The following is a 15,709-nucleotide window of genomic DNA, read 5'->3' on the forward strand; positions in this document are numbered from 1 at the left end:
CGGCCATAGCAGTTGCCGAAGGGGCTCAACGGTGACGATGGGAGAAAGAATTTTTTTCCCCCTCGCTCTTGCTCCCACTCCGCTCGACGCTTTGGTCCCGACTCCCCCGGATTTCAAACTTGGCTCGAGATTCGGGTATACCGAATCAAACTGAGCCCGAATCGAGCCGAGCTCAAGCCACTCGCGAGCCAGCTTGGTTCGAAGCCACCCCTGGAGCCTGGCATTGCGAGTATGCCCTCCTGCTCTTCGTCTTCCTCTTCCCTTTTTGCCCCTGGTGCTCGCACTTCAGGAACAGCTAGTCCACCAGGAGATGGCTTTGCTCTTCACCGTCTCCTCCACAACCTCCGCCTTCGCCTGATTCACCACGTACTCTTCTTCTCGGATGTTCTTCTGCAGCCACTGCGACATCCCCAGGGGCCCGCCTTCCGCTACCGTCTTCACCTTGTATATCTTGAAGTCCCGGTCCATTATAGGGTAGTTGCGCTCAAACCACCCGTTGCTCCTTGTTCTCACGTCAATGAACACCCGCCATGGGTACTCGTCTAGGGAGACGCCCGTCAGCTCCGAGAGGTACTTGATCCTTTGAAGGTGGAGTTTTGACTCCTCGGAGGAGGAGCGGGGCGGCTCTAGCAGCGCGTCTTCCAGCTTCTTCAGGGCCTCTTTCTTGGGGGCGGTTGGATCAAAGTTGAAGAGCCGCCGCATTGCTTCGGATCAGGTCACAGTACTTGTGGAACCATATTTGTATCGCTCGGGCCAATCTTTGTATAAGGTCCTGTTGCGCCTCTCACTAATTCCTCGAAGTTTTAGCGCAACTGGTTTCAACATGGTATCAATGTTACAATATGTTAAAATGTATATTAAATATAATTTATGTTCATCATTGTTGTATAATTTGGTATATGTACATAGGGTTATTTGATTAGGCTTAATGGGATGGGGGAGATATTGTCTTGGGCCCATGGGCCATTTTGTAACAGGAAAACCTAAAGGTTAAATACTTAATGAAAGGGGAAAATCCCCAATGGAAACAATTTTGGATTGATTCCTATGTGCTTCATTTCGCTGTGAAACCAGAGAGCTATGCTCTCTCTTGTGGATTCTTGGACGGTTCTGCCAGTCCCTTGATTTTACTTTGACATGGTATCAGAGCTCTGAAGAGTAACTTTTCCAAAGCTTTTTGTCCGACAACTCGTGTTGTTCGACGAGTTTTTTTTTTCGTTTTTGGCATTGATTTCGGGTGTTGTTGGAAACATTTGTCGGGGAGGGGGGGGGGGGGGGGGGGGGGTGGGTTCGGTTGTTGGACAAGTTCCGAGAGTTCCGTTGCCAGGAAGGGGGTTCTCGCCGGAAGGGAAAACGAACGTCAGAGGGTTCTCGCCGGAAGGGGAAACAAAAGGGGTTGTCGGAAAGTCTTCTCCGAGCTCAAAAAAGTTGTGGTTCCGTCATCGAAAAAGCTCCATTGGTGGTTTCGTTACTGGAGAAGCTACAACGGGAAAGGGATTCTCGCCGGGAAACTCGCAGGAAGGGGGAACGAAGGTACGAATTTTTTTTTCTCCCGCATTCGATTCAACTGATTATTTGGCATATGGTCATTTTGCAATTTGAGAACATTTGGGGGCCAATTTGCAATTTCTGAAAGTTTGGGGGGCCATTCTGGAATTTCTGAAGGTGCGAGGGTATTTTTTCGAATTTCTCACAGTTTGGGGTCTAATTCGAATTTCTGTTACCCTGGGGGCAAATCTTGGATTTCTGCAAGTAGGTGTCTATTTGCAATTTTCGAAAAGTGGGGGTATATTTGGAATTTCTTATCTTGCGAGGGGGCATCAGGAATTTTGTTCGATTCGACTTTATCATGTCAGCAGACAAGTCCGATTTCACTCCTATTCGGTTCACGGGCAAGAACTACGGTACTTGGGAATTTCAGTTCCGGTTATTTGTTCAGGGAAGAGGTTTATGGGGTCATATTAATGGGAGTGATCCGGCACCTGGCGATGCTGACGCATTGTCAAAATGGATCATCATGGACGCTAGAGTTATGACTTGGATACTTGGATCTCTTGAGCCTCACCTAGTCCCAAATCTGAGGCCCTACAAAACTGTCGCCGATATGTGGAATTACCTCCACAAGATTTATCGTCAAACCAGCACAGCCCGTCGATTTCAAGTTGAATATGAACTTGCAAATTTCACCCAAGGCAGTCGTTCGATTGAAGAATATTTCTCGGGCTTCCAAAATGTATGGGCTGACTACACTGACATTGTTTACGAGGATGTCCCTGCTGCTGCTCTCTCTACTGTGCAAGTTGTACATGACACCAGTAAACGAGATCAATTCTAGATGAAGCTTCGTCCCAAGTTTGAGATTGCTCGATCACATATGATGAATCGTCATTCAGTGCCGTCTCTAGATGCCTGTTTGAGTGAACTTCTCCGGGAGGAACAACGCGTCACTACTCAAGCTGGCATGGAACCTCGCGTTCAAGCTGATCTCTCGGCTCCTGTACCTTATGTAACTCAAGGAAGGCCTCAGGGTCGGGACACCAGTTTTGTCCAGTGCTTCCACTTCAAGGCTTATGGTCACTTTGTTTGGGACTGCCCCAAGAAGTCGGTTCTGTTCTGCAACTACTATAAGAAGCCGGGTCATCACATCACCGTTTGCCCTACACAACCTCCACGGAGGAAACCTACAGCTTATCATGCATCCACAGTACATCTAGTTCTGCCACATTGCCGCATGCCGTTTCGGTCCCTATCATTTCTGTTCCACCACCACTCTCACTCCTGAAATGGTACAACAGATGATCATTTATGCCTTTTCGACTTTTGGTATCTCAGGTAAACAGAACATTTCTACTCAACCATGGTATTTTGATTTTGGTGCCTCTAACCACATGACCAACAATGTGGTATCTCTTTCGAATGTCAGAAAGTATGATGGCAATCTACACATCAACACTGCAACACTGCTGATGGCAGCACTCTGCCTATCATTGCTGTTGGTGATCTCTCTCCATCTTTAGCTGATGTCTTTGTGTCTTCTGATATGTCAACAAACCTTTTGTCTGTTGGTCAATTGGTTGATAAAAACTGTAATGTTCAGTTTTCTCGCTTTGGCTGTGTTGTGCAGGATCAAGCATCGGGGAAGGTGATCGTGAAGGGGCCTAAAGTGGGCAGGCTATTTCCACTTAAAGTCTTTCTATCCACTGTTATTCCACGTTCTCCTGTAATTTCTTTTGCTTGTAATGTTGTTGGATCTGGCCCTAAGTTGTGGCATAGACGTTTAGGCCACCCAAACTTGGCTATACTTTGTACATTATTTAAATCGGGTTTATTAGGCAATCAAGATTGTACTTCTCGTGACACGTCTTTTGACTGTTCATCATGTAAACTTGGCAAAAGTAAAACTCTATCATTTCCGCATCATGCCTCGCATGCCTCCCACTGCTTTGTATTCATAGTGATGTTTGGGACATTGCTCCCGTTATCTGGAATGCACAAATTAAGTACTTTGTCACCTTTATTGATGATTTTAGTCGATTTACCTGGGTCTACTTCCTACGAGCTAAGTCTGACGTTTTTGTTGTTTTTAAGAGGTTTCTTGCACTCATTGAAACCCAGTTCTCCGGTCACCTTAAAGTACTCCGCTCTGACTCAAGAGGCAAGTACATGTCGGCAGAATTCCAAGAATTTCTTCAAATCAAAGGCATTATCTCTCAACGTTCTTGTCCCTCGACACCCCAATAAAATGGTGTTGCTGAGCACAAAAATCGTCACCTTCTTGATATGGCCCGCACCCTTCTCATTGAATCATCCGTTCCTCCTAGGTTTTGGTGTGAAGCTCTCTCTACCTCCGTCCATTTAATTAACCGCCTGCCCTCGCCTGTATTGCATCATGTCTCTCCCTTTGTTAAATTATTCGGTTATTCTCCATCCTACACAGATCTTCGGACGTTCGGTTGTGTTTGTTTTGTGCATTTACCTGATCATGAATGACATAAACTTACAGCTCAATCCGTTATGTGTACATTTCTTGGGTATGCCGGTTCTCAAAAGGGCTATGTTTGCTATGATCTTCAGGCGCGTCGAATCCGTGTTTCTCGGAATATGGTCTTCTTTGAAAACCAAAATTTCTTTCCCTCTCAAGTTACTCTTCCGTCTACCTCTTTGTCTAGTTTGCCGAGCTTTGATGAGCCTCAACCCACTACCTCGCTGCCCTCTCCTCCTTCTGACCTAGCGTTTGCTCCTGATCCTCCCTCTGCTCCTGTTCCCCTCCATCTTCGCAGATCCACACTTCTCACCCTCCTGACCGGTATGGTTTTCCCTCCCCTGTATCTCTGGTCGCTACTTTGTCTTCTATTTCCATTCCTTCTGGATATAAACAGGCTATAGTACATGAGTGTTGGCAAAAGGCCATCCAAACTGAACTACAAGCGCTAGAGGAGAATCACACCTGGGACATTGTGGCTTGCCCTCCTACTATTCGGCCTCTTGGAAGTAAGTGGGTCTTCTCTATCAAGCTGCGTTCCGATGGATCGTTGGATCGGTACAAAGCCCGCCTTGTGGCCCTGGGGAACAGGCAGGAATATGGGATTGATTATGAGGAAACTTTTGCCCCAGTTGCCAAGATGACCACAATCCGTACTATCTTAGCCATTGCCGCCTCTTAATCTTGGCCATTGCATCAGATGGATGTGAAGAATGCCTTTCTTCACGGTGATCTTCAGGAAGACGTCTATATGAAACTTCCCTCGGGTATGTCTACATCCTCTCCTGATCATGTCTGCAAGCTACGACGTCCTTTGTATGGGCTTAAACAACCCCCTCAGGCTTGGTTTGAGAAATTTTGCAGCACACTTATCCTCCACTGGTTTACCCAGAGTCAGTATGATTCCTCTCTCTTTTATCATAAGTCTGTTGCCGGCATAGTCATTCTCTTGATTTATGTGGATGACATCATCATTATTGGCACTGACTCTGGATTGATTACCAAACTTCAGAAGTGTTGCATGCCACTTTTCATATGAAGGATCTTGGACGTCTCACCTACTTCTTAGGGTTGGAGGTCCATCACACACTCAAAGGTATTTTCTTAAACCAACATAAGTATATTCAAGATCTTATCACACTCGCTGGGTTGGAGGACACATCTTCGGTGGCTACCCCTATGGAGGTCAATGTCAAATATCGGAAAGATGAAGGGACTCTCCTTGATGATCCGACTATCTATCGACGACTAGTTGGGACTCCCATATACTTGACTACTACTCACCCAGATATTTCCTATGTTGTTCATAAGGTCAGTCAGTTTATGGCATCTCCTCGACACCTCCTTCTTGCGGCAGTTCAACACATCATCAGCTATCTGCGCGGCTCCCCTGCTCGTGGTTTATTCTTTTCTACTGGCTTCGCGCTACATCTGGTTGCCTACAGTGATGTTGATTGGGCAGGGTGCCCCGATACCCGTCGCTTTACTACAAGCTGGTGTATGTTTTTAGGTGATGCACTGATTTCTTGGAAATGTAAGAAACAAGATCGAGTGTCCAAGTCATCTACCGAGGACGAGTATCGTGCTATGTCTACTGCGTGTTCGGAAGTTATTTGGCTCCGTGGTCTTCTTGCTGAGCTCCAGTTTCCTCAGCCCTCATCTACACTGTTTCATGCAGATAATACAAGTGCTATAAAGATTGCAACCAATCCGGTTTTTCATAAGCGTACCAAGCATATTGAGGTTGACTGTCACTCCATCCGTGACACTTTGGAGCACCGGGTAATATCTCTTCCGTACATTTATTCGGATCTTCAAGTGGTCGATGTCTTCACCAAAGCATTGTCTCAATCCCAACATAATTTTTTGGTTGGCAAATTGTTGCTGGTTGACTCACCATCATCAATTTGAGGGGGGATGTTACGATATGTTAAAATGTATATTAAATGTAATTTATGTTTATCATTGTTGTATAATTTGGGATATGTACATAGGGTTATTTGATTAGGCTTAATGGGATTTGCGGGGGGGGGGGGGGGGGGGGGGTATTGTCTTAGGCCTATGAGCCATTTTGTAACAGGAAAACCTAAAGGTTAAATACTTAATGAAATGGGAAAATCCCCAACGGAAATAATTTTGGATTGATTCGTGTGTGTTCGTTTCGCCGTGAAACCAGAGAGTTATGCTCTCTTGTGGATTCTTGGACTGTTCTGTCAGTCCCTTGATTTTACTTTGACAATAATAGCATGAGAATTTTTTGTGCCGTCGCCGAAGATGGTGTACCCGAAGAACAGAGCAGAAGCTCTACCCCGTAGCCGAAGCGCACGAAGAACTGGTTTAAAACCGGCTTTCGAACGTCGCCGACGACGCCGATGACCGCATCATCAGCCCGAACGTTGCCGTCGACGACTGCATCACTGAAGACGCTCTATCGTCGTCGTATCCTCGTCCTCGTGTCCACCACCCACTCCGGCGGAACTTCCGTCGCCGACGATCGCATTGTTAGCCGACGAGGAAGGAGGCGCACGACTGTCTCCTTTCCTATCGCGAAAAAATTCAGGCCATAACAGAAGACGAAGGCAACGCCGAAATATCGTCGCCGACGACCGCACAACCGGCGCCACTGCTGAACACCACCACCCGAAATCCGGCGGGACTCCCGAAAGTCGACGAACCGCCGCCGAATCATCCCGCCGAATTTGCCGTCGAACCACCAACATTGACGGAGAAGACAAAGGTGCTCCTTTAATTATTTTTTTTGTTAACTTAGGAACATTGTTCCTTGATTTATCTGCTGGTCAACCCAGCCGATAACGGGTTAACCCACCATACCCGAACCGGAGCAGAAGCTGCCCAAATCGGACCAAAAACGGACCGGACCAGAACCGAACCGGACTAGAGAAAAAAATTATTATTATTATTTGCAGCAAGTTGGGCGTTCATGCTATTCACTCACCCCCAACTTGAGGGAGAGTGTTGGAAAATAGGACCCAAAACCACAAAACCGAAGACCCTCAGTCATCACTGAAGACGCTATGTCATCATCGAAGACGCTATGTCGTCACCGAAGAAGCTCTATCATCACCGAAGACGCTTTGTTGTCACCCATCACCAAAGACGCTATGTCGTCATTATCGAACACGCTTTGTCGTGACCCCGTCATCGAAGACGCTATGTCATTACCGAAGACGCTATGTCATTACTGAAGATGCTATGTCATCTCCGAAGATGTTACACTCTGTCATCACCGAAGACCGAAGATGCTACGCTCTGTCGTCATCGAAGACCGAAGACGCTGTCGTCACTAAAGATCGAAGACGCTCTGTGATCACAGAAGACCGAAGACGCTCTATCGTCACCCGTCACCGAAGACGCTCTCTCTAGTGAGCCGTGAGAGCACGATGCAGAATTGCTCTTGACGAAGAAGACGACGAGCCCAGATTTGACTTGGATCAAACTTGATCAAACCGAATTACCGGACCGAACTGAACATCTGAATCAAATCGCACAAATAGACTTCCGCTGATCACACCCGATGGAGCACTCAATAAGAGCGGATATATGGTATATTTTGTCTCAGACCAAAAATTAGCATGCAGTAAGAACTTGTACAACTCACTTACGCAAGTAATGAACAAAAAAAAAAAATATATTAGTGACGGCAACAAGCATTTCACTTCTGCAACAGAGGGTTTACATCTGCCCGCTTTTGCTCGGATGGGACAATCGCCAACACTGCCCAACAAATCCCTTCTTGCAATAGAGGGTTCACATCTGCCCGCTTGTGCTCGTCCCGTTGTCCGATTCGAGGATTGACGGCAACAAGCATTTCGTAGTCATCGTGGGTGGCACCACAGAAAAGCATCCATTATCGGAGAAGTGTTCCAATTCCGGTTTGATCCAATGGTATGGTTTCTCATTCCATTATCCATCTTCTTCTCGAGCTTATAAAATCAAAGAACCGACTTATATGCCCTATCACTGTAAGACCACTCAAGCTGGATACTGCGATGGATACCCTGTATTTCACATCAGGACATCGTGACAGAGGCCCTGAGGATCCCCAACCCAGGACGCAGAAACATGGAGAAACAATTGAGATTGTCATTCGATATTTCAAATTTCCCGTTACAAAAAATAGCAAAAATTTCCAATCTTGTGGAGATAAGAGGAAGGGTGTCCTTGGTCCCTCGACTATACCTGTCTTGGATGGTTTGATCTCGGAAATTCGTGAACTTGGCCAATCACTTGGACCAAGCTTGAATAAACTCCATATATACATAAGTCTTCTCTGGATATACCACTTTTTTCAGCTAAAATAGTCCCTCTGGAGACTGCTTCTCAGGACTCTCTTCCAATTCAATTCAATTCGGCATAGGTCTCAGAGGCCCAACGTTCCGTACTCTTCTTCCGTAGCCTTCGGCCTTCATTCTCATCTCCTGGTTTCCAGTGAGATGAACCCTAATTGCGGGCTCTTTTAATTAACTGGGTTTGATCTTTGGCTCTTTTTTTTTAGATGGGTTTGAAGGGATTTGTTGAAGGAGGCATCGCCTCGATCGTCGCGGGTTGCTTCACCCAGCCGCTTGACCTCATTAAGGTACGAATGCAGCTTGATGGGGAGTCTTCGGCTGCCGCCCCGCAGCCTGCTCCGGCGCTCCGTCCGCCCTCGCTTTCCACCCTAACGACGGAGAGGCGGCGACTGCCGTGAACATGCCCCTTCCCCTGCCGCTGAAGCAGCCCAAGGTGTCAAAATTCCGTCATGGAGCTTGCACCAACCAAACACTATCGTAACTCCACCCTACTTTCTTGGACCATGAAATTTATTACACGTCATTTGTAAGCCAACAAAAAGTTCAAATTGCTTGCCAAGCAAGGAGATATATCTAGTCATTCACTCAATTGTAGGACCAATAGTGAGAGATATATCAAGTCATGCACTCAATTGTAGGACCAATAGTGAATATTTGTGGGGGTCAAATGAGGACCAAAGTAAGTATATGACCATACACACTTGATACTTTGTAAATTCTTTAAGTTGTTGTGCTTATGGTTAGAACTTTTTATGGATTGGCCCTCTTTGTTCTTGGACAATTATATTAAATAAAACAAAAACATGTAAGGATAAGGACTACTACATTTTTATATGTATGGATATTTTAATAATTTTCTAGTGTTTATATGTTTAAGAAATTATATGATTATTGACTTTTTAAAGTACTTTATAATGATTTTTATGATAAATTAGATTGATAATATATTATAGGCTTTTGTGCATGGTAATGTGAAATTTTTAACTTTTTACTTTCATCAATGTTAAAAAATCCAAAGTCGTCACTAACCCAGAGAGGTGACTGATCCAATCCAATTTAACTATTACCCTTTTTGTATTTACAGCATAATGATATTAGTATATTTAAAAAATAAAAATATATCAATGGAATTTTCTTCCTGATGTGTAGAGGAAGTCCTTCAATCGGCACAATAAGGACCATTGCCCTCCCAATCCGTATAGAAGCAACACTGAACAAAAACAATTGTCTTGTTTGGGACAAAATATGAGAAGGAAGACAAATATTCATAATGTGGTGAGTCGAGGTATATGTGATCAAACAACAAAAGAAAATTGATGTCGCATAAAGTCTTGCATTATTTCCAGCTACGATTTCAACAATTGTTTACATAAAAAAATAACTAAGGATATGATGTGATAAGACAAGATGCGTGTAGATGAAACAAACACATTGAGACATTCGGTACATAAAATAAATTGAAGAGATGGGGATAAGAAAAGAACTCAAGCTGAGAAGATATGGGGATAGAAAAGAAACTATACTTGAGAAGACAATATGACTTGGTTAATATGCCACATAACCAAGGAGGTGTCTTCTCAATGACATGTTGCACTGTAGGAATATTCCACCTAAATGGAAGAAGTGACACCATTCCAAAATGATAAGATGAGGTGTCATGCTCTCATGAGAAAAAGAAAAGATTTGCCAAGTGTTTTTCTCCCTTTGTAGGTGCAGCTAGTAAAGAAGAGAGGGAGAAGATAAGGTAGAGAAAAATATGGGGTGGTTGAACTGCCCCCAACACACTATAAATAGGGACCCCTTAAAGGGTTAGAAGGGATGAGAGAAGAGGGGAATTTTTTTAGGAAGAGCTTCTAAAGGAGTGGAGAAAGTAAGAGAAATCTACTAGAGGTTCAGATCCCAAAAAATACTAGAAAACTCTATCAAAAACATCATGGATCTCTAGGCATGCATAAACTTTGCCACAACTTTGTTGTCTTTACTAATGCTTGAAACTTTAAATTAGTTGAAGCCCTACCAGATTTTTGCACTAAAGGTAACATTAAACAATCATCTATATTGCTACTTTGCCACCGTTGTTGGTGTTCTTGTTGCAATATAGGCCGATTTTCCTCGTCAAACATCAAGTAGAGTCTAGCTGTAAAATTGAACCTACTCAACTAAAGAAGGTTTTAGTTCACCCAAAAGATCATTCAAAGTTCCAGTCAAGATCATGTGTGAAGATCAAATTAGAAGACTCTTTAGAGATGAGATCTCTCATCATTTGAAATCTGTAACTTTTTTTGTTGTGGTACTGACAATTGCACCGCTTCTCAAACATGATTCCTTGTACATCAACATTGGCAAAACTAACATTTCTTTTAGAAGAGTTTTGAAATTTCTTCCAAAAAAAATGATTTTGACTTACATAAATTTTGAAAATTTCTAGCTAAATTGGATTTCACTGGCAAAGATTTCTCTTTGTTAATGAAATTATTAAAAAATAAAAAATTATAATTTTGCTGGCTACAATAGGAAATTCGTCAACAAGCTCCATCCATGGAAAAAAATACTTTTGACAACAAGAATTTTTTGTGACAGAAGTCAAATTTCTTGTAGTGATATGACTTCCAATAGATTTCATAATTTGAGATTAATCTTCTTCTTGCCTTTCCCATTCCCTTGCAGTGGTTTTTGCATGCAAGCACACAAGGAAGAGGTGAGATTTTGATCCCTCCCTCACACATTAATCGAGGAAACCCTTAATATGATAGGCCAAGTGGTGGCTTCTCAAGAGAGGAGTGAATTGAGATATTAAATTAAAAATTAGATACTTAACTGGAAAATTGAAAAGTAATCAAAAGAATAGACGAACATGCATCACAAAGAATTTTTGTTCTCAATATTTTCCTATTAGTAATCATAGCCTAGGAACTCTTACTTGCGATAATTCTACAAATATTATCTATTAGTTGAAATTTACAACTCTAAAGAGATTTTGGATTTGTTTAAGCCAAGTGTAATACCTAATTAAACTATGATAAATCTCTTCCACAAAGATTATAAAACTAGATTATAGTTCTGGTGGGCATTTTCTTTCTACATTGAGGTTTTATAACACCTCTAAGAGAAATCAACAAGAGATACAAGAGAAAAAAAGAAAACTTACACCTTTTTAAATGGGAGAAACAATCTTCTCCTAGTGAGATCAAGTCTCAAATCCTTTGAGCACAAGAGAATAAAGCTAGGATGCATAATGTTTTTGAGAGAGGCTAAAGAAAATGCAAGAATTGTGAAGATCTTTTTCTCTCAAAAGTGGGTTTGTATGGAAATTTCAAGTAAAAACTTCTATGAATGTTGGGATTTCAACTAAATATTAAATTGATGTTGTAAAAGACGTTTGGTAGCCTATTCACAAGATTCCCAACCAAACTAGCGATTATCTACTCATTTCTAAAAATCTAATAGATTTGTTGATTGATCAATCATGTGTAACGACTATATGTTTTTGGTTCCCTAAGTTTGTTGTTTAATTATAGCATCAATCAACATGTTTTGAAACTTTTAGCAAACTCTATTGATCGATCAACCATATTCGATTGATCAATTATGCTTTATAGTTCAAGCTATGCAGAATTATGGATGTTCGATTATGCTATAGAGCATGATTGATCATGTTTGACAACTTTATTAGGCATGATACCGTAGATCGATCATGCCTGTTAGAATGATCAATCATGCTTTTTATTGCTTGCCAATTTACCTTTTGGATGATCAATCAATTTCACTATAGTGATCGATCATGCCAGTTGCTAGTTTTTTTACAATGGCTTCTATGCATGATGAAACGATCCTAAGGGATTGTAGCAAGTTTAAAACATGATTATCTATCGATTAAACATGAGTTTGAAAATTTTATGCCCTAAAGATTGAAAACTCTTGTATATGTTAGGATTAAGATTTGGTTATTGTACTCTTACATGGTTAAAAGTTCTTGAGATGAATCTAATTGATTTGATTTAATTCTTCAAGTCTTCAATCTTCTTATAAGTGTTTTTCAAAGATAACAGTTTCTTGTGGCTAGAGGTCTTGTGATGAATTTGTTGATTCTTTTGCAATGACCATAAATATGTGTTTCTCGAAGGAAATGCATTTCAAATGCTTAATTTAAAATTATTAATACATTAAATTATATATTTTTATCATCAAAATGTGAATGATGGTCAACCCAAAGTTAACATAATATGCAAATCTTTTAAATACAACATCATACGAAGTCATCACTCACTCAACCTGTCAAAGCTAGGTAGTTCCGGTCCACCTGGGTTAGGTACTTAATTTTTCGCACTTAACCGACCGTCTATTGAGTTGTATTCACTAGGCGTTTGACATGATATTTTTTGTTATTGAATTGACTTAGTCTAATCCAACCATGTGATCTCTATCTTCATAGCCTAATTGGTTTTAATAATATTTATTTCAGTCCATCTAAAGCAGTTAGTCATTAGCCTTACATCCATAGACATTTCTATATAGCAATAAATATATAGCCACATACGTTACGAATGTGACACATTGAATGGAAAATTACTTGCGTTGTGACAAATTTTGCTACAAGAATCTTTAGGTCTGACTGTGAGTGCCGTTTCTTGAACAAACAGCAGACTTTTTGTCCACACCAGGAATGGCAGAAGGCCACACGTAAGTCTAATTTCGAGAAAAATAAATTACCAAAAAAATCTCTTCTGTATTATTATTATAATCTGGTCGGGCCAGCGATTTCTCCGGTGGAAAGTGACAGAGAAGAAAGTTAAGAGTGGGAAAAAAAAAATTAGTTATTATAAATCTGTTTCCGTCTGCCATTATCATCACTGTGTTTCTTCTCTTCTGTTTTTCCTCGTTATCTGTATCATTGAACATGGATGGAGCTCAAGACACCGAGGTCTCCCAGGAGTTCCTTCCTTTAATCCGAATCTACAAGTCCGGCCGCGTTGAGCGTCTCAAAGGCAACGACGTCGTTCCCGCATCCCGCGATTCTCCGTCCGGCGTCTCTTCCAAGGACGTCACCATCTCGCCAGACGTGTCTGCTCGTCTCTTCCTTCCCAAGCTCGTCGACTCGGCTAAGAAACTCCCCGTTCTGTTGTACATCCATGGCGGGGGATTCGTCATCGAGACGCCCTTCTCACCCACCTACCACGACTATGTTAGCTCCCTCGCTGCTGCCGCTCACGTCGTTGCGGTCTCCATCCACTACCGCCTCGCACCGGAGCACCCTCTTCCCGCTGCGTACGAGGACTCATGGACAGCTCTCCAGTGGGTGGCCTCCCACGCAAAAGGTGGCGGACCAGAGCACTGGCTCACTGACCACGCGGACTTCAAAAAGATCTTCATCGCCGGAGATAGCGCCGGTGGCAACATAACCCACGACCTGGCTACCCGCGCCGGCGAGGAAGGGGCGTTGAAAGCCGGCGTCGTCGAAGTCGTGGGATCCATCCTGATTCATCCTTACTTCTGGGGCACCCATGAAAATGAACCGAAAGATGTGGACCCCAAGTTGTGGGCCTGGATGAAGTCGTTTTGGAAGTTTGTCTGTCCTAATTCAACGGGCAGCGATGACGTACTGACAAACCCACTTGCGGGAGGGCCCAGCAGGCTAGCGAGGCTCGCTGGAAAGCGTGTGCTAGTATGCCTCGCAGAGAAGGACTTTCTGACGGTGTGGGGCCGGATGTACCACGATGGGTTGGCATCTAGCGGGTACAAAGGGACGGTGGAGATTTTGGAGACCAAGGAAGAGGGTCATGTGTTCCATCTCTTCAATCCCGAGTGCGAGAACGCGAAAGTGATGCTGAAGAGGGTGGTGGATTTCATTAATCGTGATGATTAGTGTACAAGTAATGGTCCACTCCATAACACTGGCTGTAGCCCTTGGCAACAATTTGGGCTTTGAGGTGAGCCACTATGAAGGGATTGTAATTGCACCGTGTCATTGAGGTATTGACACCGGTGAACCAATAATTAGACTTGATACCTTGTCTTGTATTACCTACATCCAATTACTTATACTTGAGCTTATAAACAATATTATTTCCCAAATATTGTAGTTCGATTATAATAGTCAAGGTGGTTATCTTTGTCGTACCCCTTTACAATGATGTCGTTGTTTTAAGTCCTATCATTTGCTTCAAGTTACTCGGTGTGGATGTTACATGTTACTAACGATAGAATTTGATTAGCTACTAATCAGTATTAATCCCAATTATATCACTACCTTTATCTCAGTAGAATCTTTTTAATTTTTTTATTACAAGTCCTATTGCTCCTTTTGCCACCTCCTTCGTAGTGAAGAAAATAATTGAAGCCATTGCCAGGTCCCGAGATGTGGCGTTTTTGCTGGTGATATCATCGGGATCCCTTGGGTGGCCATTCTGGGTTATCATGACCAGGAGCCCATATCCATATATTCAGAAGCTTCCTTTATGACCACATGCAGCATCGTCAAATCTGCCAATCTATCATGACTTAAAAATAATAATTCACATTCAATTGTTATTTCTCATTCACATCGTCGGCTTAAATAGCCGTTTTACAGAATATACATGGAAGACTTATGAGTGATTAACGGGATTACATAATCACCGGATTTACAGAATATTTACATGATTTCTCTTTAAGGAAATAAATCTTAAAGTAAATCTTAACACTCCCCCTCAAGTTGGTGCATAGATATCACTTATGCCCAACTTGTCAACACATTTGTTAAAAGCTCGGTAAGACACTGCCTTGGTTAGCACATCGGCAAGCTGATCCTCAGATCGAACATGAGGGACTTCAATGATTCTTGCTTCTAACTTTTCTTTAATAAAGTGTCTATCAACTTCAACATGTTTAGTTCTATCATGCTGGACTGGGTTGTGGGCAATATCACATGCGGCCTTATTGTCACAATATAATTTCATAGGACTTGTCTGCTCAATATGTAGTTCTTGTATCAGATTTTTGATCCATAATAATTCACATATTGCCTTGGCCATTCCCCTATATTCGGCTTCAGCTGAAGATCTAGCCACCACCTCTTGTTTCTTACTTCTCCAAGTGACCAGATTTCCACCTACAAATGTAAAGTATCCAGATGTAGACCGTCGATCTTCTATTGACCCAGCCCAATCGGCATCGGTATAACCTTCAATTTTCAAGTCACCTCCCTTTTTAAATAAAATTCCTTTCCCTGGAGATGATTTCAAGTAGCGCAGGATACGGTTAACGACATTCATATGTTCTTCACTTGGAGAGTGCATAAATTGACTAACCACACTTAGTACAGAAGCTAAGTCTGGTCGAGTATGTGCAAGATACATTAACCTCCCAACTAGTCTCTGATAACGCTCCTTGTTAGCAGGAACTTGATCTGGATGTATTCCCAGTTTTAGATTTTCTTCCA

General features: G+C 42.6%; 1 protein-coding gene across 1 annotated transcript; it reads left to right on the plus strand.

Moving 5' to 3' along the window:
* The first annotated feature begins 13,114 nt into the window (after nucleotides 1–13,114).
* On the plus strand, nucleotides 13,115–14,317 carry LOC137935981 (probable carboxylesterase 13). Its single transcript, XM_068780444.1, has one exon. It carries the CDS (start codon nucleotides 13,190–13,192, stop codon nucleotides 14,153–14,155), a length of 966 nt encoding a protein of 321 aa, XP_068636545.1. The 5' UTR covers nucleotides 13,115–13,189; the 3' UTR covers nucleotides 14,156–14,317.
* The last annotated feature ends 1,392 nt before the right edge of the window (nucleotides 14,318–15,709 follow it).

The sequence above is a fragment of the Aristolochia californica genome, unplaced genomic scaffold (genome assembly GCF_029961685.1).
Source record: "Aristolochia californica isolate CCGP_79_NKW_82.1479 unplaced genomic scaffold, dmAriCali1.0.hap1 SCAF_7, whole genome shotgun sequence".
NCBI lineage: Eukaryota > Viridiplantae > Streptophyta > Magnoliopsida > Piperales > Aristolochiaceae > Aristolochia > Aristolochia californica.